The 25,372-nt window shown below is 45.9% G+C and overlaps 1 protein-coding gene across 1 annotated transcript in view; it reads left to right on the top strand.

Moving 5' to 3' along the window:
- Positions 1–25,372, top strand: part of DNHD1 (dynein heavy chain domain 1) — an 86,475-nt gene that overhangs the window by 58,734 nt on the left and 2,369 nt on the right. Inside the window, exons 28-42 of the mRNA XM_082343922.1 lie at positions 6,806–8,402; positions 8,597–8,805; positions 9,004–9,208; positions 9,284–9,386; positions 13,170–13,319; positions 13,568–13,750; positions 13,876–14,307; positions 14,524–14,995; positions 21,834–22,115; positions 22,359–22,511; positions 22,691–22,869; positions 23,002–23,964; positions 24,008–24,350; positions 24,545–24,667; positions 24,753–24,954. Coding sequence (XP_082200048.1) covers positions 6,806–8,402; positions 8,597–8,805; positions 9,004–9,208; positions 9,284–9,386; positions 13,170–13,319; positions 13,568–13,750; positions 13,876–14,307; positions 14,524–14,995; positions 21,834–22,115; positions 22,359–22,511; positions 22,691–22,869; positions 23,002–23,964; positions 24,008–24,350; positions 24,545–24,667; positions 24,753–24,954 — 5,596 coding nt within the window. The remainder of the gene's footprint in view (positions 1–6,805; positions 8,403–8,596; positions 8,806–9,003; positions 9,209–9,283; positions 9,387–13,169; positions 13,320–13,567; positions 13,751–13,875; positions 14,308–14,523; positions 14,996–21,833; positions 22,116–22,358; positions 22,512–22,690; positions 22,870–23,001; positions 23,965–24,007; positions 24,351–24,544; positions 24,668–24,752; positions 24,955–25,372) is intronic.

The following is a 25,372-nucleotide window of genomic DNA, read 5'->3' as shown; positions in this document are numbered from 1 at the left end:
CGGGGGATCTTTCGTTGCGGCGGGCAGGCGGGCTTCTCTCTAGTTGTGGTGTGTGGGTTTTCTCATCTCTAGTTGTGGCATGCAGGCTTCAGGGTGTGTGGGCTCTGTAGATGTGGCATGCAAGTTCCAGAGCATGTGAGCTCTGTAGTTTGTGGCACGCAGGCTCTCTAGCTGAGGCGGGCAAGCTCAGTAGTTGTGGGGCGTGGACTTAGTTGCCCTGCGGCGTGTGGGGTCTTAGTTCCCTGACCTGGGATCGAACCCTTGTCCCCTGTATTGGAAGGTGGATTCTTTACCACTGGACCACCAGGGAAGTCCCAGTACAACATCTTTAAAGTACTAAAAGGGAAAAAACAAAACAAAACCCTGTCACCCTAATTCTCTACTGAGTAAAGAAACCTTTATAAATGAGGATAAAATAAAGATATTTCAGATACATGAAAGCTGAGAAAATTCATTGCTGCTAGAATTGTACTACAAGAAATGCTAAAAGATTTTCTTTAGGTAGAAGGGAAATAATATCATATGGAAACTCATATCTACAGAAGAGAATGAAGAGCATCAGGGACAGTAAATATGTGGGTACATATAAGTAACCATTTTTTGTCTCTTAATTTCTTCTAAAGATAGCTGGTAGTTTAAAACAAAAATAATAATATTGTTAGATAGAGTTGGCAATGTAAGTAGAAGTGAAAAAAATTGGAACAGTAGTAAAAGGACAGGGTGGGGAGCAGTGGGTAAACTGAATTATACCATTCTAAGGTTCTTACATTTGTAAAATGTGAAATAGGAAGGTGAAATAGGAAGTGGGAAAGGTTAGGTATGAGGTGTGAAGTGGTACAGTGTTACTTCTAAGCACTGAGAAGTTAAGGAGGCATATTGTTAGCCCTAGAGAAATCACTAAATACTAATAACAAAGAGTATAACTAAAAAAGCCAATAAAGGAAATACAGTGGGGTATAAAAATATTTAAGTTATGTGAAAGAAAGCAGGAAATGAGCAACAGTGGAGTAAAAAAAATAGAAGACAACAATATGGTGGACTTTTTAAAATTTTTGATTGGAGTATAGGTGATTTACAACGTTGTGTTACTTTCAGCTGTACAACAAAGTGAATCAGTTATACATATACATATATCCACTCTTTTTTCGATTCTTTTCCCATATAGGTCATTACAGAGTATTGAGTAGAGTTCCCTGTGCTATACAGTAGGTCCTTATTAGTTATCTATTTTATATATAGTAGTGATGTATATGTCAATCCCAATCTCCCAATTTATCCCTCCCACACTTCCCCCCTGGTAACCATAAGATTGTTTTCTAAATCTGTAACTCCATTTCTGTTTTGTAGATAAGTTCATTTGTACCATTTGTTTTAGACTCCACATATGTGATAGCATACGATATTTGTCCTTCGCTGTCTGACTTACTTCACTCAATATGACAATCTCTGGGTCCATCCATGTTGCTGCAAATGGCCTTATTTTGTTCTTTTTTATGGCTGAGTAATATTCCATTGTATATATGTACCACATCTTCTTTATCCATTCCTCTGTCAATGGACATTTAGGTTGCTTCCATGTCCTGGCTATTGTAAATAGTGCTGCAGTGAACACTGGGGTGCATGTATCTTTTCAAATTATGGTTTTCTCCAGGTATATGCCCATGAGTGGGATTGCTGGATCATGTGGTAACTCTATTTTTAGTTTTTTAAAGAGCCTCAATATGGTGGACTTTAAACCAACCGTATCAGTAATTACATTAAATGTAAATGGACTAACACTCTGAATAAAAGGATAGCTTTGTTAGACTAGATGAAAAGGTAAGAAGTAGCTATATGCTATCTAAGAGATATACTTTAAATTAAAAACACAGATAGATGCTTTTAAAGGCAAAATATTTACCATACAACTAGTATGCATAAGAAAGTTGTGTGGCTATAATAATATGAAAGTCCTTCAAGACAAAGTGTATTATAGAGAGCTGGAGATCTCATAATCAAAAGATTCAAATAATCAGAAAGACATAAAAGTCAAAAATGTGTATGCACCTAAAACAGAGCTTCAAAATATATGAAGAAAAAAAACGGACAGAAATGAGGGAGAAATAACAAGTCCAAAATCCTAGTAAGGGGCCTTCCCTGGTGGCTCAGTGGTTAAGAATCTGCCTGCCAATGCAGGGGACACGGGTTCAATCCCTGGTCTGGGAAGGTCCCACATGCCGTGGAGCAACTAAGTCTATGCACCATAACTACTGAGCCTGCACTCCAGAGCCCGCGAGCCACAACTACTGAAGCCTGCGCTGCCTAGAGCCCATGCTCCGCAGCAAGAGAAGCCACCGCAATGAGAAGCCCACTCACTGCAATGAAGAGCAGCCCCCTCTCGCCACAACTAGAGAAAGCCCACGCGCGGCAACGAAGACCCAACACAGCCAAAAATAAATAAATAAATATTTTTTAAAAAGTAATGCTTCAAAATCATAGTAGGAGATTTAACACTCCTCTCTTAATAATTTATAGAACAAGGATAGAGAAAATAAGGATATAGATCTGAATAACACTATCAACCATGTTGACATTTAGAGAACATTATACCCACTAACTGCAAAATGCACTTTCTTTTCAAGTGCACATGGAACATCCACCAAGACAGACCATATGCATAAAATAAGTCTCAATAAATTTCAAAGGATTACAATTTACAGAATATTTTTCTCTGACTGTAACAATAAAAACCAGTAATAATAAGATACCTAGAAAATCCCCAGTTCTTTGAAATTAAACAGCACACTTCTAAATAACTCATGCATCAAAGAAGAAACTCCAAGGGAAATCAGAAAATATTTTGAACTGAAAAATAATGAAAACACAACACATCAAAATTTGCAGGATGTAGCTAAAGCAGTGCTCAGAGAGTTTATAGCTTTAAATGCTTATATTAGAAAAGAAGAAAAATTTGGAATCAGTGATCTGTATTTTCAGCTTAAGAACCTAGAAAAAGAAGAGCAAGTTAAGCCCAAAGTAATTAGAAGGAGATAAATAATAAAGATCAATGAAATGGAATAAAGCACAAACAACAGAAAATATCAATACAGCCAAAATTTGAAAAAGATAAATCAAATGAATCGCCAAGTAACACAAATCAAGAAATAAAATGAGAAAATATAAATTATCAACATCAGGAATGAAAGAGGTTTTATTTTAAAGATGTTAAAAAAGATAACAAGGGAATATTGAGAAAAACTTTATACTAATAAATTTAGCAATTTAGATGAAATGGACAGATGCCTTGATAAACACAACTTATCAAAGTCTGACTCGAGAGGAAAAAGAATAGAAAATGAATAGCCCTATATGTCTATTAAAAATTTGAATTCATAATAATAAACATCCCCATTCCCGGAAGGTTACACAGTTAAATTATATCCAATATTTAAGAAAACAATGGAAACTTACACACAGGTTTTCAGAAAATGGAGTAAATGCTTTTCCACTCATTTTATAAGGCCACCATAACCCTAATACCAAGTTCTGAAAAGATATTTCAAGAAAATAAATTATAGACCATGATCTTTCATAAATATAAATGCAAAAATAAATCCTCAGGGACTTCCCTGGTGGCGCCGTGGTTAAGAATCCACCTGCCAATGCAGGGTACATGGATTTGAGCCCTAGTCAGGGAAGATCCCACATGCCGTGGAGCAACTAAGCCCGTGCACCACAACTACTCAGCTTGTGCTCTAGAGCCTGCGAGCCACAACTACTGAGCCCGCGTGCCACAACTACTGAAGCCCGTGCGCCTAGAGCCTGGAATCCTCAACAAGAGAAGCCACCGCAATGAGAAGCCCGTACACTGCAACAAAGAGTAGCCCCCACTCGCCGCAACTAGAGAAAGCCCACGTGCAGCAATGAAGACCCAATGCAGCCAAAAATAAATAAATAAAATAAATAAATTTATTTTAAAAAATCCTCAATGAGATATTAAGTAAAATTCAGCAACATATGAAAAGAACAACACATTATGATCAAGTAGGGTATATCCCAAGAATGCAAAGTTGACTCAACATTCAAAAATCAATGTAATTCATGACATTAACAGAATAAAGGAGAAAAAGTGTAACATCGCCTCATTAGATAAAGAAAATGCATTTGATAAAATTCAACACTATTGGGAATTCCCTGGTGGTCCAGTGGTTAGGACTCCATGCTTCCATTGCAGGAGGCATGGGTTTGATCCCTGGTTGGGAAACTAAGATCCTGCATGCTGCGGTGCGGCCAAAAAAAAAAAAGATCAACACTATGGTAACTCCCAGCAAACTACGAAAAGAAGGGAATTTTCTCAATTTGATGAAGGGCATCTATTAAAATCTACAGCTAATACATACTTAACTGTGAAATATTGAACACTTTCTCCATAAGATCAGTCACAAGCAAGAATGTCCACTCTCACTGCTTCTATTCAATAGTGCACCAGAGACCCACATCAGTGCAATAAGAAAAAGAAATAAAAGCCTTTAAAATTGGAAAAGACAAAGTAATACTGTCTCCACTAGCATATAACATGATTTACTACACGGAGAGTCCTAAGGAATCTATCAAAAAAAAAAAAAAAACAAACTACAAAACTATTAGAATAAATAAGTGAATTTAACAGGGTCACAGCATACAAAGTCAATCTGTTGAATCATTATTATTTCTATATCCTAATTACAAACAATTGGAAATCAAAATTTTTAAATATTTAAAATATCATCTAAAAGCTCAAAGTATTTAGGAATAAACTTAGTGAAAGATATACACTGAAAATTACTAAATATTGCTGAGATAAAGGAGATTTAAGTAAATGAAGAGCTATACCATGTTCATAGATCAGAAGAGTCAACATCGTTAAGGTGCTCATTCTCCCCAAATTGATCTATAAATTAACTGTAATCCCAGTCTAAATCTGGGCAGGCTTTTTCTTTTTTTTTTTTTAGGAATTGACAGACTCATTCTGAGACTTATATGGAAATGCTAAAGACCTAGAAGGGCCAAAACAACTTTGAAAAAGAAGAACAAAGTTGGAGGGCTTACACTAGTGATTTCAAGACTTGCTATATACAGTTACAGTAATCAAGAAAGTGTAATATTGATATAAGGACATGGATACAGCTTAAAGGAACAAATATACAATCATTTGGTTTTCAACAAGTGTGTCAAGATAATTCAATGAGGGAAAGGATAGTCTTTTCAGTGAATGGGGCAGAAACAACTGTATGTCTGTGTGGGGGGAAAAAAATGAACCTTGAATCCTACCTCACAACATCCACAAAAATCAATTATAAATGGATTATAGACCTAAATGCAAAAGCCAAAACTATAAAACTTAAAAAAATATTGGAGAAAAATCTGTGTGAACTTGGTTAGAAGCAGTGATTTCTTAAGATACAAAAATTGTATTTTACCAAAATTAAAAACCTATGTCCTTCAAGACACTGTTAAGAAAATGAAAAAATAAGCCATAGAAAAAATTCATGATACATATATCTGACAAAGGACTTATACCTAGAATACATAAAAAGCTCTTATAACTCAGTAAGAAAAATTTCATTAAAAAAATGGAGAAGACTTGAATAGACACTTCACAAAAGAAAAATATATGAGTGGCCAATAGCACATGAAAAGGTGCTCGATATTATTAGGCATCAGTGAACTGCAAATTAAAACCACCGTGGGACAGTACTTCACACCTAGAAAGATTATAATTAGAAAGACCGATAATAATTGTGAAATGTGGAGAAAGTGAAACCCTCACACTTTGCTGGTAGTGTAAAATGATACAACCACTATGAAAAAAAAAAGTGTGACAGTTCTTACAAATTAAATGTATGCTTACTATATGACCCAGCTGTTCTTCTCATAGGTATTTACCCAAGTGAAGTGAAAGCACATGTATGTTCTCAAATAAACTTATACATGAATGTTCATAGCATTATTCTGAATAGTCAAAACCTGGAAACAACGTAAAAGTCCATCAATGTGTCAGTGGATCTACAAATTGTGACATTTTCATAATGAAACATCACTCAGCAATGAAATAGAACAAACTACTGCTACACGCCAAACACGGATGAATCTCAAAATCACGCTGAGTGAAAGAAGCCAGACACGGTAAACTACATACTGTATGATTCCCTTATATGAAGTTCTAGAACAGGCAAAGCTAATCCATAGTGATAGAAATCAGATCAGATAGAAATTCCTGGGACAGTGTGATGGGGATTGACTGTGATGGGGCATGAGGGAACTTTCTGGGGCAATGAAAGTGTCCTAAGTATCATTGGGGTGGTGGTTACACAGGCATACACATTTGTCAAAACTCATTGAACTATTTAAAATATGTACATTTTATTTTATATAAATAATTTCTTAATAAAGTTGACTTTATAAAAGTGTGCATGAGATATAACTCAACTATGTTTGACTGTGATGATTGCACTTTTCCCTCTATTGTGGTCAGATCATGTTTCCATCAGTCTCAGTTTCCAAACCTTCCCAACTCATTAACCTTCAGTTAAGGAATATGCAATTGGTCTTAGAGGTAGGATTTGGGGCAGAAGAGGGGAAAAAATCACTCACTCCTAAGGAGAGTGCGAGGGAGAGAGAAGAACTTACTCAGACATGACCAAGTCCCAACACACCAGATGCATAAAATTCCTTAGAACCCCGTGTGTGCCAGGAGCAGACCCAGTGAGGCAGGGAGAGGAGGAGTGGGGTGACACTGTCATGCGGACTTACGCCTGTTCTCTCTGTTGTTCTTCACGGCCCACAGACCCAGAGAAGAGCTGTCAGCCAGTGTTGGAGACTCTGCGCCAGGCCATAGACGGCACCGTGTATGCCCACAGCACCTTGGAGGTGCAGACGCTGCAGCCTATAGTCAACTTCCTCGCCACGGCCACAGTGCCAGGCTTCTGCGAGCTCCCGCTGTGCCCACGCCTCTCTCGGCTCTTCACCGTGCTGGCCCTGGGCAGCGTGACCCCGGCCACGCTGCTGAGCAGGCACGTGCCCAGCATCCAGGCCTGGCTCGAGAGCTTCCCCTCTGTGGAGCGGGAGAGCGTTCTAGCAAGAGCCCTGGTCCGGGCCTCAGTGGAGGCCTGGGAGGCGGTGGGCAACTGCTTTCTGCCCTCACCCCTCCGCCCACACTACCGCTTCTCCCTGCACTCTGTGAGCCAGCTGCTGGGCAGCCTGCAGCTGCTGCCCATCAGGGTGGGCTCCCGGGGTTTTGTGGATTGTCCCAACCACCAGGAGCACCTGCGCTGGGTGTCCGGCTTACGTGGCACCCGCCTGGCAGTCATGATGGCCACGCGCAACATAGTGCGTCTTTGGTTGCATGAGGCACAGAGAACCTTTTGTGACCGGCTGGACAGCCCCAGGGAACGCTCCTTCTGTGCCAACCTGCTCCTAGAGGTAGCTCAGAATGTTTTCTGCTGTGGGCCAGCGCCCCAGAGCTTGGGCAAGGGCTACGAGGAGGAGGAGGAGGAAGAGAGGGTGCCTGAAGTGGAATCCGAAGGGGAGCTGGCCCAGTGGGAGGACTTGAGCAACAGCGGCGGTGAGACCGAGGAGGAGGAGGACCCGTGCGGCCTTCAGGCCACAGGCTCACTGTCCAATGATTCAGCACCATCCAGAGCACCAGTAAAGAGGGCGACCACAGGGAGCTTAAGTCAGAAGATAAGCCAGGAGGAAGGCACAGGGACCTCCAGCTACAAACTCCAGCTGAATAACAGATCCAAGAACTGGTGGCAGAAGACAACCCAGGCAGACGTGACCTCCCCCCTGTTGTTCCCAGTGCTACTGCTCTGTCCCCAGGAAAAGCCCTCAGACCTGGTCTTCAGTCAGGAACTGATACTACGGTCCAACTCGGAGAGCTCCAACTTGTACCTGGAACGGCAGTGGGTGAGCCTGGAGGAGCAGCTGGCCGCATCAGCTGCGCAGCTGAAGCTGAGCCCCCACCTGGCCCGGTGCCGCTCGATGGCCCAGCACGTGGCCCGCCTGGTCCGGGTGCTAGCCAGGCCCAGGCAGCATGGCCTCCTGCTCTCGGGGGCTCAGGGGACTGGGCGCCGTACTGCCGTCACTCTGGCTGCTAGCATTTGTCAGGCCCGCCTCTTCCATCTGCCACGTGGATCAGAGGAGGCCATTCTCCAGTGTCTACGGGATGCCAGCTGGCATGCTGGCATGTTAGGCCAGCCAGTGGCCCTGCTGGTGCCCAAGGGTGTGAATCTCACTACCCTTCATCACCTGCTGGCCCTGGCAACCTCAGGCAGGTTCCCTGACCAGTACACAGAGGCAGATCTGGACAACATTGAAGAACATCTCCCCAGGGACAACCTTAGTGTCAAGCAGAACGTCAAGAAGGAAATGCTGCTGCAGAGGTGAGGCCAAGAACCCCAAGGTAGGGGCTGCTCTGCTCTTGCCCCACCCTGGCCAAAGGCCAAAACCCCCCACAAAACCGAAGGGCTACTGTGAGGGCACAGGAGAGCAGGGCTGAGGCGTCAGGTTGGGATGGGGACCTAGATGGGCAAACAGGGATAAAGCGGAGGATGGTATCTGAGCTCCTGCCCCACAGGTTCTACCAGCAGGTGTGCAGCCACCTGCACATGTTCATCCTGATCGGAGATGACCAGGCCCACAAACAGCTGCCCTCCACCCTTTTCCTGAGGCTCCTTCAACTGGCCATCGCCAGCACTGACTGCTATGAACCCTGGGACCAAGATTCCCTGGTCAGTGTGGCCCAGCACCATCTGGAGGGTGCTCAGAGCCCACCCCTTGATGACGGTGAGCCCTTTTTACCTGTCCTTGCCACTCATCTTGACCAGGTTCTAAAGAGGATTATTAATTAGGTCAGTCTCTCTCTCTAGAACCTAGTTGAGCCCCCTTCACCTCTTCTGCCCTCCTTCCTGAGCCAGGAGAGGGTCTCTGTCATTTCTTCCCCTACGAACTCACAAGTCCAGGCTAAAGCCATGCCTATTGCAGACTTCTTGAAGTGCCCAGACCTTCAGGCCTCAATTCCCAGTGTGGCCAAATCCATGGCTCTCATCCACCTTTCGGCTGCCAGCTACCACGGGCACCTGTGCCCGGAATTGCCTCTCGTCACCCCCAAGGCCTTCCTGGACTTCCTGGACAACTTCGTGCTGCTGCAGCAACAGATGACCCTGCAGATTAAGAACAAGGCCCAGCGGTGAGTGGCCCCATTCCCTCCCCTGTACCTCCTTCTGCTCCCTTGGGTCCACTCACTGGCACACCGTGTCTTCAGGATCCAGGATGCCCTGGGAAACCTGAGGATGCTGACTGAGCAGCACAGTGCCCATGCCAACCTGGTCGTCAGCTTGGAGCAGCAGCTGAAAGACTCCCGCAAGGTAAAGGGGAGAGGATTTTGAGGCGTGCACAGTAGGGTCAAAGCAGGAGCCCAAACGGGGACTTTGGAGGAACCATACAGACGGAACCTTTGTTCTTGTCTCCTGAGAGTCCCCCTTTCCCCAGGGGATCTAATTCCTGCCACCTCCTCCTTTAGAGCTCAGGCTCAAAGTTCCCCATGGCGCAGCTGAGATCGGGCTGGTTCCTCTAAACACATGAAACCCAAGTGTCTGCTTCTGGTTGTCCCTAGTACCTTGACTGTGTGAATTTCAGTATGCTCCCCAAGCTCTCCAGAGATCCCCACTGGGGATGGGGCAGGATTACATCCTCATGGTCCCCTCTCATTGTAATCCTCTTCTCCTGGATTCTCTATCACTGCTGGTTGGCACACCTCCTGTAGCTGTCCTCTCTTCCCATGCTGCTTTGTCCCTGCACGGCTTCCTTCCACAAAAGCACCAAATACACAAATATATACACTGTATATATAAAAATATACACTGTTATATACAGCGGATGGGAGATGGCTGTGGGGGCCATTTACATTCTAGAACAGAACCAGAAATAGATTAAATGGCATACTAGAGCTCAGTGTCCTGAATTTTTCTCTGTCACCTTCCTCTACAGGGCATTTGCTAGTGACGGACTTTTCTCTCCTCCTCCCATCTCCACAATACTGTTCCGCAATGCTATTCAGCCACCCCACTTTTCCTTTAGAGCTCCCCAAATACAGTGCTCATGTAATAAGAGGTTTTTCTTTCTAGTCCAAACCCTAAATCCTGTTGCTTTCTTATACAGAGCAATTTCTTCTTTGAATAAACAAACCGCTCATATCTAGCTAAAACTGGTAGCAGTGGGGGCATCACACCTTCTATAGTCAAACACTCTTAGTTAATAGTGTTTTTCTAAAATAAAGACACTTTTTTCTTTTGTTTTGTTTTTAATAAGAGGAATTCTGAAATTGCATTTTTTTTCCTTCCTGCTACACAAGACTTTTTTTTTTTAATTATTTATTTATTTATTTATTTTTATTTATGGCTGTGTTGGGTCTTCGTTTCTGTGCGAGGGCTTTCTCTAGTTGTGGCAAGTGGGGGCCACTCTTCATCGCGGTGCGCGGGCCTCTCTTGTTGCGGAGCACAGGCTCCAGACGCGCAGGCTCAGTAGTTGTGGCACACGGGCTTAGCTGCTCTGCGGCATGTGGGATCTTCCCAGACCAGGGCTCGAACCCGTGTCCCCTCCATTGGCAGGCAGACTCTCAACCACTGCACCACCAGGGAAGCCCAGACACAAGACTTTTTGATGAAGGTTCAGAGATAACTACAGTGAAGTAAACTAGTGATCAATTTATGAGCAGATAATCTGAGTTACTTTCTACTGGGCTTTCAGGGCTTCCAGCTCCCAATGCCTAACCCGCCTCTTCTGATGGGTGCCCTCAGGGCTGTCATCCAGTGTTGCACAACTCCAGGGGCATGGCTTACATTGTGTCTAAGTACATGTATCTACTCCACATGTGTTCTGTGCAGTCCTCATAGTACTGGTGCCCGCCTACCATCAGCCACAGAGGGTCACTAGCTTAGATTAAACATGAAGACTCAGTTGAGATGCAAAAAATTGAGAAGTTCATAGATGGACAGGAGTCCTCTTTCCCATGTTTTCCAAATTTCAGTTTCTTGTCTTGGGCCTTACGTTTTCCCAAAATGGATAACACCAGGAATTGTTGATATGGCTTAGGGGTGTTATTATTCTTTGATCCCTGGGTCAGTTACATCAGCACAACATAAGAACCCCAAAATCTGGATATGAGATTTTCATAGTCTCAGGGGCATTCACTCAACAGCCATAATGGTGTGTACTTCTTTCAATGTTGTCTACCTCAGGAAATGGCACCACCATCCACTTAGTCATTTAAGCTAAATCCCCGGAGTCATTCTGGACCCCTCCATCTCTTTTCCCTCTCATATTCAGTTGGTTCATTTATTTATTACTGTACTCAACAAAAATTAATTGAACTCCATATTTTTTGTCCGAGCACTCATTAATATTTTTGTCCATGTCTACATCTATGCTTACATCTAGATAGATAGATAGAATTTTCGCCTCAACTTTTCTAAGGAGGCCATCCTTTCTTCCGTTTTACAGATGAGAAAACTCAGATCCAGAGAGGTTAGGATGAGAATTAAATGAGACCTTACATGTAAAGCACTTCAAAGTGCTGGCACATAGCAAGAGCCCAATAAATGTTATCATGTATTAGACTGCCTCCTAATAAGAAAGATAAGACACTGCCCTTGACTTCGTGGTGCCTAGTTTACTGGAAGATATAGGCTCATGCAGGAGATTACAAAACAGTGTGTTATGACAGAACAAGTCCAGGGTGCTCTGAAGTATCAAGAAAGACTTTCTAGAGAAAGCACAGTGCCACACAGTATGTAGCACAGAGGCACGTGTAGAACACGGCAGGTGTTCAAAAGCATTCCTTAAATATGTAAATAAATGAATGAAGTATCAAGGGTGATACCTGAAGGTTAGGTAAGATTACGTATAAAAGGGTTTGGGAAGAGTGTCACAGGCTGAAGTAACAGCAGGTGCAAAGGCCCAGAGGCAAGAGGATGTGTGCCACCTTGGAGGAGCTGAAAGTCAGGAATGGCTGGAGAGCAGAGTTCTGGGAGAGGAAAAGGAAATGAGGTTGGAAAGATGAGTAGAGGCCTCCTGGTCATGGAGGCATTGTAAACCAAATGAAAAAAGTGGCAAGTGTTAAGGGACATGATGATACGATATTTGGCTTTGAGAAAACCAATTAGGCTGCAGCATGAAAAGCCAGTTAGAGGATGGGGAGTAGGAGTTAGGAAGCCAGTGCAGAAGGTCAGGAGTGAGAGAGCATGGGCGTGAATGATGGTGTTGGGGATGGGAGTAGATATGAGAGACGTTTAGGAGGTGGAACCAAAAGGCCTTGAAGATGGGTTGGGTTTGGGGGACTAGAAGAGATGGAGTCAGGGTAACAATTAGGTTTCTTCCTTGGGAAACTTTGATGTATTTTGCCACAGTTCTCTGAGAAAAGAACACATGAAGAGATGAGTAAGATTGCAAGAGATCTGAGGAGGCATAGCTAATACGTTCACTTCTGGACACGTGGAGTCTGAGGGGCCTGTGAGACACCGAAGAGGAGATTCCCACTAAGTGGATGGATACGGGGGTGTGGGTCTTGGGAAAGAATCTGGCTAGATATGAAGATTTGGAAGTTGTTAAGGTATAAGTGGTAATCAGAGCCATGAGATTAAGGAGGGTGCCCAGAAGTGTAGGCTGAGAAGAGAAGGCGGCCCTGAAAAAATTTCTGAGAAATATTTAAGGGATGGCAGAGGAAGAGACTGAGAAAGAGCAGCCACAGAAGCTGGAGAAAGCCAAAGAAGAACATGGGCTCATGAAAGTCAAAGGAGGAGAATGTTCAAGAGGGGGGAGCTGTCCTCTGTGGCAAATGCCACTAATGGGTCAAGTAAGAGTGTAGCCCAATGGTTAGTGTGCAGGCTTTGGACTCAGACTTCCTGGGCCTATATGGTAGGTCAGGAGAAGCACCCACCCACTCGGGGCTGCATTACTAGATGTATAACTCACACATAAGAAAATGACACTTTCAGAGCTCAGCATGTATCTGTGGCCTATCTGAGGTTCAACTTGGTCACCCTGACTATCGAGTGAGGAGTACGCCTGAGTCCAAGCCCATGGGGTCTTCCCTTGGGGTAGTCCCACCTGGCCCGGGATCTAGAGCTACAGGGCCTGAACTCTGTTCACAGAGCCTCGGCAGACTGCATCATCAGCTAGACCAAAACAAGCTTCTGCACAAGCGGCAGCTGGCAGAGTGTCGGCAGCAGGAGAACCTCATTGAGAACCTGAGCAAGCAGCGGGATGCCCTGCGGGCTCAGCATGAGGCTTTCCTGGAGCAGGTGGGCTCTTCCTGCTGCCTGCCCGGCACTGCTCCTCTCTTGGAAGAGGACAACCCCTCACAGGAGGCCCAGAGGAGAGGATGGGTTGACTTCTCATGAAGTCTCCTGGGGGAGGGGGAAAGGTAATAAGATGGCTTGGGGTATGGTCCCTTAGGGGACCCTAGGAGAAGATGATCCCTCCTGGAAATACACTGAAGAAAGAGGACATTCTGGGAGCTCACTTCAAGAGCCCATCTCTCCTCATTCAGATGGGCAAGGCATTTCTGGGGCCCCTGAGCCAGCTGCAGGTGGCTGACTTTGAGGAGATACGGAGCTATCGAGCGCCACCAGAATCTGTGGTCCAGGTGACCGATGCTCTGTGTGACCTCTTCCACCGCGAAACAGGCTGGGCCAGTGCCAAGCAGCTGCTATGCACTGAGGATTTTTATCAGGTAGGGAATGTGGGGCGCAATGGAGGAGGAGAGTGGAGGCATGGAGGGGAGACTTGGCAAGGCTGTGGGGCAAGGTTCAGAGCACCTATGTCTTCCCCCACCCTTCTTAACACACACTCTCCCAGGAGCTGGTGTTCTTCCCCAAGGAGAAGATGACAGACTCAGAGATGATAAAGTTAAACCTAGCTCTGAAGGCTCCAGGCATGAGCGATGCAGCCTTGCGGGTAGTGAGCACACCTGCAGCAAGGCTGGCAGCCTGGCTCTGGGCCGTTCTGTGCTACGGGCTGGCACGGCGCCGAGGACTGCCCACGGGCCTGCTGTTGCGGCAGGTGGAGGCGACACTGGCTCGGGAGCAGGCCCGCCTGGGCCAGTACCAGTTCCAGGCCCAGGAGATCCTAGCGTACAGTTTGGCCCTGTCCAAGAAGCTGGAAGATGCCCAGGCTTCCCACAAGCATGTGGCAGAGAAACTCGGTCAGGCACAGTGTGGCCATCATCACAAGTGGCCCATCAAGGCTGCACTGCTCACGCCCATGCATTCCTGGACTACAGAGCTCCAGGTAACCAGCCCCTCCTAGGCTGCCCCCTAAAGTCCATTTCGGCACCACAGTCCCACTCCTCTGCTCCTCCCCGTGCCCTCACTGCCTTCTTCTGTCCCACTCTGCCCTCCTTGCCACGCTTTCCTCCACACCCTGCCTTGCTCCCTCTCTGCCAGACCCTCTGCCTCTACCCTCCCCGCTGGCCTACACACCCTCTGGTCTTCCCTTCCACACCAGAAGTTGAAGGGGCACTGCACGACTGTGTTCGGCGATGCTGTCTTGTGTTCAGCTGCCATCAGCTACCTGGGTCCCTTCCCACCAATGCGGCGCCAGGAGCTACTTGACAAGTGGCTGGCTCTCTGTAGGGGCTGTCAGGAGCCGCTGGGCCCAGATGACGTGGCACAGGCACTGAAGCAGATGCAGAAATCTGTCATCACGCCACCAAAGAAACCCCTGCTCTCCACACGCTCTCCCTTCAGCCTTCTGGCCTTGCTGAGCTCTGAATCTGAACAGTTACATTGGGACCGAGACCTGAAGCCCAAGGCAAAGTCAGCCCGCCTGGCAGGCCTGCTTCTGCGAAGTCACACTCACTACTTCAGTTGCCGTTGGCCCCTGCTGCTTGACCCCAGCAACCAGGCCCTCATCTGGCTGAACCCACTGCCTCTAGAAGAGGCTGGATGCTTGGCCACAGGTCCCACCAAAGGCAGAGGTAAAGCCAGGGATAGTAAACCCAGTGCATCTTGGGTGTCTGAGCTGCCCAACACTCTCAGCCACATGTGCTCTTCCCTTTCATAATGAAGACACTAAATTTTTATGGCCAGGGTATCCCAGATTTCATTAGCCAACATGATATTTTTTAAAAATATTTATTTATTTATTTTGGCTCTGCCGGGTCTTGGTTGCGGCACGCGGGATCTTTAGTTGCGGCATGCAGGATCTTTTAGTTGCAGCACGCAGACTCTTAGCTGCAGCATGCATGCGGGGTCTAGTCCCCTGACCAGGGATCGAACCCGGGCCCCCTGCATTGGGAGCACGGAGTCTTACCCACTGGACCACCAGGGAAGTCCCCAGCCAACATGGTATGAATAAATTAGGTCACATTTACATTTTTGGGCCCATATTGCAATGATTCTGAATCTACGTGGCTGACCATGATCTTCCGCATCCTGATCTGCTCAGCACTATTAGAAACTTGAACTACAGCTCAGAGCTTTACCCAAATTTATCCCATGTTCAGGAATTCTGGGGAAATATTTCTATTGGTCCTGCTTGGATCAGGGACCCATCTGGGTAGAGCATCAGAAGGAGCATTTCCTAGGGGAAGGGAGAGTGTTTATTTCCCAGAAGAAGGGGTTGAGGGTTGTACTGGTAAGAGCAATAGACATCTAGAATAGAAGGTGTATAATAAATTTGTCTGTAACAGGGGCTCTATAAGCAGACTATCTGGGTCAAATATCTGTCCTTTGTTAGCTGTGTGACCCAGGCAAGGTATTTAACCTCTCTAAGCCCAAGTTTATTTGCCAATAAAATGAGGGTCTTAATTATACCCATCTCATAAATTGTTGTGAGTATTAAGATAATTCATGAAGAAAGAGTTCTAACACAGTGCCTAATATATAATAAGTTCTCAAAAACATTAGTCATTATTACTACCAATATATTACTGCTATCATTATTACCGTCCATCCCTTGGCTGTCCAGCACAACTTTCTGTCTCTCTGTTGTTCCCATACACCATTACAAAAACGTCCATTATACAGCTATCACATGTGTATCTATAAATTAGTTTACCCCCTCTCTAATAAGAGACACCCTGAAAGAAACATCTAGCTGCTATACCCAATTCTGAGTGCCGAAACTCTGAATGATGTTTGTTGCTCTTGATCAGATCTGGATGTGGCTCTTCATGATTCTGTAACCTATGCTACATGACACGCTGAATCTCACCATACCAATACACCTGATATGCAAAGTGAAGCAAAATCAAATCAAGATAACTATAATAAACTTCTGTTTAGAAACTTGGAAAGGGTAAGAAGTGCACGCTGTATATTGGTCTCTAGCATGTACTGTACAATGCTAGACAGATATAGTAAGACAAATGATTAGCATCATTTCACTGGCTGATGGAACTCACTGGAGTGAGTTCTTGGACAGCCAGTTCAGCTGCCCTGAGTTCTGATGAATAGCATAATTTTCCTTGCCCATTGTCCCCAGGGCTACCTGTGAGAGGAAAGTTGGGCAAAAGTCCCCTGTTCATAGCCGTTATGCCATAAATGTCCGCTTCCTATTGGAATGGGTATGGGGGCTTAGGATTTGCCTTAAAATTAAGCAAACACAGATCACTTGTTACCAGATGGGAGATTTTCCGGCTAATCCCTTAAAATCTCTCATCTTTTTTCCTGCAGATTTCATTTGTAAGGACTCTATTAGCTATTAACAGATGCCAGAAATATTGATACATTCTCATTATTGAATTTAAACCCCAGCTTCTGGCTTCTGTCTCTTAATATTGGTTCTGGGGGCTCCACAAATTCCACTAAGCCTTAGTGTAACTGTCATCCATCTAAACCTTGGCCTTCACCTCAGAGCTGTAGTAAGAAAATAGTCTGAGTAGTGAGCTTAGGCTAACTGGCCATGGAATGGAGCCCCTATTTGGGCTGTATGCAAATCAAAAGGGGGAGGGAGACTATTTCTTGTCAAGCAGGGAATGCATAGAGAGAAGTGCTTCGGATGAACCTGGAGGCTTCCCTGATTTTCCAGGCTCCTCCAATAGCCCATAATTTCCTATTCCATGTGACATGATATACAAAATCATTTTTTATAAATCAGCAAGTTGCATGAGTATCTGATCATGTGTGATCTGAAATTTCTTGATATGAGAAGAAAGGAATTCCCTGAAAGTTTTTTCTGGAGGTTGTTTCTCTCATCTAAGTAGAGAAGTAGCCAGCATGCTCCAGTATTTTCTACTAAATCCACTAAAGTTCAGTGAGCACATGGTCCAAGTCCCATGAGATAAGCTAACTTCTTACCCAACACATAGCCTAACTACCTTCCCAGTAGGGAAAAGAAAAATCCTCATTTGCCCTTACTCCCCAGTGTGCTCTATCAGTTAGGAATGCTCTCACTACCAGTAACAAAAATCCAACTCACCATGGGATTTATTCATCTCACATTATAAGATGGACTGGGATAAACAGGTACAGGGCTTCAGTGTTGACTTCAAGCACCCAGAATCTTCTACCTTTCTGACCTATGATCCTTGGTATGTTCATTTATCACATTGTAGTGGGTTGAATGGTGTACACCCAAAAGATATATCCACATCCTAACCTCCAGAACCTATGAATGTGACCTTTTTTTGGAAAAAGAGTCTTTGCAGATGTAATTAAGTTCAGGGTCTTGTAATGAGACCATCCTAGATTTCCAAGGGTTGGCCTAAGTCCAATGACAAGTGTCCTTATAAGAGACAGAAGAGAAGGCATAGGTACACAGAGGAAGGCCGTGTGAAGATGGAGAGCTAGTGGAATTACGTAGCCATGAGCCAAGGAACTCCTAGAACCACCAGAAGCTGGAGGAGGCAAGAAAGGAGTCTTCCTTAAAGCCTTCCGAAGAAGTACAGCCTTGCCAACGCCTTGATTTTGGATTTCTGGCCTCCAGAAATCTGAGAGAATAAGTTTCTGTTGTTTTAAGCCACCATATTTGCTATCAAATGCTGCTCTCTCTCCAAGCATCGTGCCAGAGTTTCTCCTAGCCAATTCCGTCCCCTTCATCAGAAAAACAAAAGATCTTCCAGAAATCTCAACAGCAAAATGCACTAGGCAGAATTTGGCCCCCATCACCTTTGTCCTCTGATGTTACTCCATAATTATGTTACATGGCAAGAGAGACTTTGCAGATGTAATTAAGGTTGTTAATCAATTGACCTTAAAATGCCCATTTTTTGATTGGGTTGGGTTTTTGTTTTGGCTGCTTTGAGTCTTCGTTGCTGCGTGCAGGCTTTCTCTAGTTGCGGTGCGCAGGCTTTCTCTGTTTGCGGCAAGCAGGGTTACTCTTCGTTGCAGTGCACGGGCTTCTCATTGCGGTGGCTTCTCTTGTTGCAGAGCAAGGGTTCTAGGCGGGCAGGCTTCAGTAGTTGTGGCACACGGGCTCAGTAGTTGTGGCTCACGGGCTCTAGAGTGCAGGCTCAGTAGCTGTGGCGCGTGGGCTTAGTTGCTCCACGGCATGTGGGATCTTCCTGGACCAGGGCTCGAACCCGTGTCCCCTGCATTGGCAGGCAGATTCTTAACCACTGCGCCACCAGGGAAGTCCCTGTTTTTTGTTTGTTTGTTTGTTTTTTGATATATATATTATTATATATATAATATATATATATATATAATATATATATATTGAGCTATATGAGCTGTTTGTATGTTTTGGATATTAATCCCTTGTTGAAAAGATATATTATATATATTATATATTATTATTATATATATAATATATATATTATATATAATAAATATATAATATATATATTATATATAATATATAATAATATATAATATATATATATTGAGCTATATGAGCTGTTTGTATGTTTTGGATATTAATCCCTTGTTGAAAAGATATATGCACCCCAGTGTGCATAGCCACACTATTTACAATAGACAAGACATGGAAGCAACCTAAATGTCCATCAACAGATAAAGAAGATGTGGTGTGTGTGTGTGTGTATATATATATATACATGCACAAATAATGCCATTTGCAGCAACATGGATGGACCTAGAGATTATCATACTAAGTGAAGCAAGTCAGACAGAGAAAGACAAATATCATATGACATCACTTATATGTGAAATCAATAAAAAAAATACAAACAAACTTATTTACAAAACAGAAATAGACATACAGACATAGAAAACAAAGTTATGGTTACCAAAGGGGAAGGAGTGGGGAGTATAAATTAGGAGTTTGGGACTAACAGATACACACCACTATATATAAAATAGATAAACAACAAGGACCTACAGTATAGCACAGGGAACTATATTCAATATCTTATAATAACCTATAATGGAAAAGAATCTGAAAAAGAATAAATAAATATATAAGTATATATGTGTATATATATATCTGAATCACTTTGCTCTACACCTGAAACTATCACAACATTGTAAATAAGCTATACTTCAATAAAACAACAAAAACAAACAAAAAACTCCAAAATAGTAAGCCTGGAAGAGCACGCAAGTCCCAGATGAGCACTGCAGCCCCAGTGATTTTAGCCTTTTTTAAAAAAAATTAATTTATTTATTTTTGGCTGAGCTGGGTCTTCGTTGCTGCATGCGGGCTTTCTCTAGCTGCGGCGAGCAGGGGCTACTCTTCGTTGTAGTGCGTGGGCTTCTCGTTGCAGTGGCTTCTCTTGTTGCAGAGCACAGGATCTAGGCACGCAGGCTTCAGTAGTTGTGGCTTGTGGGATCTAGAGCGCAGGCTCGGTACTTGTGGCGCACGGGCTTAGTTGCTCCACGGCATGTGGGATCTTCCTGGACCAGGGCTTGAACCCATGTACCCTGCATTGGCAGGCAGATTCTTAACCACTGTGCCACCAGGGAAGTCCCTGTTTTTTGTCTGTTTGTTTGTTTTTTGATATTGAGCTATATGAGCTGTTTGTATATTTTGGATATTAATCCCTTGTTGAAAAGATATATGCACCCCAGTGTGCATAGCCACACTATTTACAATAGACAAGACATGGAAGCAACCTAAGTGTCCATTGACAGATAAAGAAGATGTGTGTGTGTGTGTGTGTATATATATATATACATGCGCAAATAATGCCATTTGCAGCAACATGGATGGACCTAGAGATTGTCATACTAAGTGAAGCAAGTCAGACAGAGAAAGACAAATATCATATGACATCACTTATATGTGGAATCAATAAAAAAATATACAAACGAACTTATTTACAAAACAGAAATAGACATACAGACATAGAAAACAAAGTTATGGTTACCAAAGGGGAAGGAGCGGGGAGGATAAATTAGGAGTTTGGGATTAACAGATATACACCACTATATATAAAATAGATAAACAACAAGGACCTACAGTATAGCACAGGGAACTATATTCAATATCTTATAATAACCTATAATGGAAAAGAATCTGAAAAAGAATAAATATATATATGTATATATGTGTATATACATATATATATATATATCTGAATCACTCTGCTGTACACCTGAAACTATCACAACATTGTAAATAAGCTATACTTCAATACTTCAATAAAACAACAAAAACAAACAAAAAACTCCAAAATAGTAAGCCTGGAAGAGCACGCAAGTCCAAGATGAGCACTGCAGCCCCAGTGATTTTAGTCTTTTTTTAAAAAATTAATTAATTAATTTATTTTTGGCTGAGTTGGGTCTTTGTTGCTGCACGCGGGCTTTCTCTAGTTGCGGCGAGCGGGGGGCTACTCTTCGTTGTAGTGCGCGGGCTTCTCGTTGCGGTGGCTTCTCTTGTTGCAGAGCACAGGATCTAGGCGCGTGGGCTTCAGTAGTTGTGGCTTGTGGGCTCTAGAGCGCAGGCTCAGTACTTGTGGCGCACGGGCTTAGTTGCTCCACGGCATGTGGGATCTTCCTGGACCAGGGCTCGAACCCGTGTCCCCTGCACTGGCAGGCGGATTCTTAACCACTGCGCCACCAGGGAAGCCCGATTCTAGCCTTGATTTTAGCCCAGTGTAACTCTGAGCAGAGTGCCTGATCAGGCTTCTAAGCTACTGAGGTGAGAGATAATAAATGGGGTGTTGTTTTTAGCTAAGTTTGCGGTAACTTGTTAAGCAATAGGAAACGAACATACCAAATTGTGGACCTGGCAACCTCCACTTGCCCACTTCTTGAACACTTAATATTTTAAAAAATCCTTAAAATTCTTAAATTTCTTGACAATTAAAAAAATAAGTATTTATGTTTTCCAGATCCTGCAGTAGAGGAGGCAAAGGAGAAGGGGGCTGCAGACGGCTGCTGGTCAGCTAACCACTTCGTGCACGGCACTGTCCATGACGTGGCTATTGCCACAGTTTATGGCCTTTTCTCCTACAAGTTGTTACTTCCAGGCACGGCCTCTATGCTAGTGATGACTCTTGTAGTTGTTAGTGACAGACTTTGCTTAGGCAAAAAGGGAAATGCACTGACTCTTCTAACCAACCTACAGAAAAGCAGAAATGGAGCTGATTTCAGGGGTGACTAGAACCCCTCCCTGGAATTTTAGAGTAGCAATAATGAGAGCTACCCTTTACTGAGTGCTTGGTAGGTGCCAGCAGAGTGCTTTCTATGCATTGTTCCATGTCATCTTCACAGTAACCCTATGAGGTACTCACTACTATCAACCCCATTTTGCAGATGACGGAATTGCGTCACAGAGAGCTTAAGTGACTTTCCTAAGGTGTCTTCTCGCAGAACTTCCTTCATGAGCTGGAGCCCTTGGGTGAACGGCGCTCCCCAGGAGCCTGAGTCCCTCCCTGAGAAGAGCTCCTCTTCATCTTTCTGCCACAGGGAAGGGCTTCAGGAGAAATCAAGGAGAAGAGTCTAAAGAGGAGGACGCGGAAGACGAAGGTGATGAGAGCGATGAGTGTTATAAGACAAAAGAGCAGACGGCAGAAGAAAGGGGAATCGAGGAGAAGAACAAGGAAGAGGAAGCGCAGCAGGAGGGAGAGGAGACAGAACAGGAGGAGGGGGCGGGGACTGCGACTCAGTCCCCGCCCCCTCCCGAACTCCGCGTCTTCTCGGGTGCTGACCCAGAGCTGGGGCCTCAGCTCCAGGAGGCAGCTGCCGGTGGTGAGAACTCGTCCCCTCCACCCGCGTGTCTCCCGTGTCCTCCCCCTACTCTGTGGCCCCGCAGGACTCCAACACCCCAGTCTAACCTCAGCTCCCACCTTTACCCTGGTCACTAACTCTGTGGAAGAGCCCTGAGGGAGCCATCCTGTCAGCCGGAGGGGAGCAAGTCGGAGCCAGATTTTGTGCATGGGGGTGCCCAGGTGCTGGCATGGTGGGTAGGGTGTCCTTGCCTCCCCCTCGCAGGCCTGCCGGTGCTACTGACCAACATGGAGCTGGGCCTAGAGTGCCCAGAACTGCAATGGCTACTGCAGCGGGAACAGCTGTGCCCACCCCAGTTGCAGCCTGGCTTCTGTCTCTATCTGAGCACGACCCTTCCCCTCAGTTCTTTGGAAAAAGGTGAGGCCCAGTGGGTAAGTTGCCAGAACAGCTTTGTGGGAACACCAGGGCCTGAGCTTCACTCAGTCAGTCTGGCCCAGAGCGGGCTCAGGACCGTAGCAGGGAGCCATGCTCCCTGTGCCTCTCACCCCTGGCTCTGCCAAGGGGAAGAGGTTAAGCGTCTCCCATGTGATTCCAAGTGCTAGGCTGTGAATTGCTGAAAGGGCTGAATGTGCTGGACCTGGGCATGAACATGGAAATCCTAGAAGAACAGCTGCTGCGTGAAATCTTGTGCACAGAGCGTCCTGAGCTTGAGAGCCACTGGCAGGACCTGAGGATCCGATTCCTGGATGCCTGGGAAGCCGTGCAGGCTGCTGAGGTGCTTGGGGGGTCCAGTCTGCGGGTTGGGATGAGCTTTGCAGGGGCCCAGGTACGGGGGTGGAGGTGAGTGCTGCTGATTGGGAGCTACGTGGGAAAGCGCCGGATCCACGCAACAGGCGACTGTTTGCAGGAGCGGCTGCTGACGACGCTGCTGCTCCAGAACCCAGGGCATCAGAAACCAGCCAAGTTCCTGCGAGACATGGTGAGGGCCCAGGCAGAGCTGTGTCGGCTGCGTGCCCATTTCGAGGAGTTAGAAGAGCTGAGGATGCAGGAGGTGGCATTGTGGGCACCCTATCGGCATGTGGTCTGGCATGGAATGGCCATTATAAAGGCTCTTAGCTCACTGCAGAACCTGCTACCGCTTTTCCGTATGAGTCCAGAGAACTGTCTGGCAGCCACCAAGCGGGCTCTGAACAGCATGAAAGGTGAGATTCATCAACAGGAAGAACTACCCTGCCGTCTGCTGCAGTTAAAAAGACAGCTGACCCTCCAGCTACTGGGCAGTACTGTCGCTACACTGGGCCTGACCCAAGTACCCTTGGTGGGTGCCTTGGGTGCTCTGGCTCTGCTGCAAGTGGCAAGGAAGGCACCAGAGCTGGAGAGGCTGGCCCTCTGGCCTGGACTGGCAGCCTCTCCCAGCACAGGCTACAGAAAACCAGTCCCAGGTGTGGCTCGACCGGCCTGGCTAGGGCTGAGAGCCTGGCACGAATGTGAGATGTTAGAGGTACTGCCCCCATATGCTGGGCTGTGTGCATCCCTGGCAGGCCACTCCAATGTTTGGCAGGCTTACTTGTCACTGTCATCCACAGTGCTAGGTCCTGCACCGGGGCCTGGGACTGACCCATTCAGCCTCCTCCAGAAGCTGATCCTGTGGCGTGTGCTGCGACCTGAGTGCCTGGCCAGTGCCCTGGCAACCTTCACCACCAGCCTCCTGGGCCGGCCCCTGGATGAAAACCTGTGTGCTCCCACCATACCCTTTGAACACAGTCAGGCTACTCAGCCCACGCTGATTTTGTTGCCACCACCTGGTCACCCCACCGCCACTGTGCATCCCCTGACCGTCATCCAGAAACTGGCTGCCAAACATGAGCAGGTTTGAGCCTAGCCTCTTGGCCACAGAGCCACCGGGCTCTTAGGGCTGGGATGGGGTGTGGGTCTCCCCTCCCAGCATTCTCATGGATCCTTCTGGATTACTCAGGGACTTTTCAGGTCATCTACGGCATTACTCTGGGTCCCTTGGGTCACCCTGGGATCCCTTTGAGTTACTCTGCCATTTTGCTGTTGGTCCTCAGGGGCAGAAGCACCTGAAGGTGATAGCTCTGGGCTCTGAAGCCTGGGACCCGGTCTCGGTTGTGGTCAGCATTCTCCGCAAGGCTATGCACAGCGGGCACTGGCTGGTGCTGGAGAACTGTCATCTGATGCCTCACTGGCCAAAAGAGCTGCTACAGCCCTTGCTGGGGCTGTTGGCCAGAGCCAAGGGTGGGTTTGCTGCCTAGAGATGGCTTCTAGGACCCTATCCTACACTTGGGCCTGAGCTTGAACTCAGATCTCATGGCTGATCCCCTAATCCCCTTTGTATCTGACTCCTAACCCCCTAGCCTTAAGTCTGATCTCTAGGCTTATGTCTGACCCTTTACCCAGCGATTGATCTCAGCCCCATGTCTGACCCCTAGTGGTCTCGGACCTGGAGTTAGAACTGCTTTATGCTCAACAAGCAAGAGAGAATGTGGCCACTGTCCACAGAGATTTCCATCTTTGGCTTATTGTGTCTGCAGAGGCTATTGCTTCCTTACCAGGTGAGGAGCTCCCCCACTTAGGCTCTCAGATTGGAGTGGGGAGGTAACTGTATTGTGCTGACTCAGCACTTTCCTTCCTCCCTAGCTGTGCTGACTCAGCACTCCATGCCTATTTTCTGGGACCAGTCCCTGGAGCTGGGCCATGTCTTGGTCGACAGTGTGGAGCTAGTCCAGCAAGGACTCTGTGTGCAACCCCCAACCAGGGTGCTGCCTCTGCTCCTCCTACATGGCCTCCTGCTACACCGGCAGCTCTACGGAATGAAGCTGCAGGCTCACAGGGGGTGCTGGTGAGGGACCCCACCCATCCTACTCTGTCAGCCACTCAGCAAACACTGAATATTTTTCACATGCTGGGATTCATCTCTGGGGAGCTCCAAAATGTGAGGGCAGGGGGAAGTCAAGGAAGGCTTCTCCAAGGACTTAGGGATCTCACTTTGAACTGAGTCCTGACAGCAGAGGCATATCAGGTGGAGATGAGGCCTTTCTGAGCAGAAGGAACTAAGCTTAGCAGGAGAGAGGACTTCAGTGTGGCTGATGTGGACATGCTGGGGGTTGAGTGGGGAGAGGTGAGGCTTGTGGTAAAGGGCCTTTAAGACCATCACAAGGGACCTGATTGGATCCTGAGGACAGTGGGAAGCCACTGAACAGTTTTAAGTAGAAGACACATGATCCCATCTGTCTGTTGGAAAGATTACTCTGGCTGCA

The sequence above is a fragment of the Balaenoptera borealis genome (assembly GCF_965194805.1).
Source record: "Balaenoptera borealis genome assembly, chromosome: 11".
Taxonomy (NCBI): Eukaryota; Metazoa; Chordata; class Mammalia; order Artiodactyla; family Balaenopteridae; genus Balaenoptera; species Balaenoptera borealis.
This window is presented reverse-complemented; position numbering and strand designations above follow the sequence as displayed.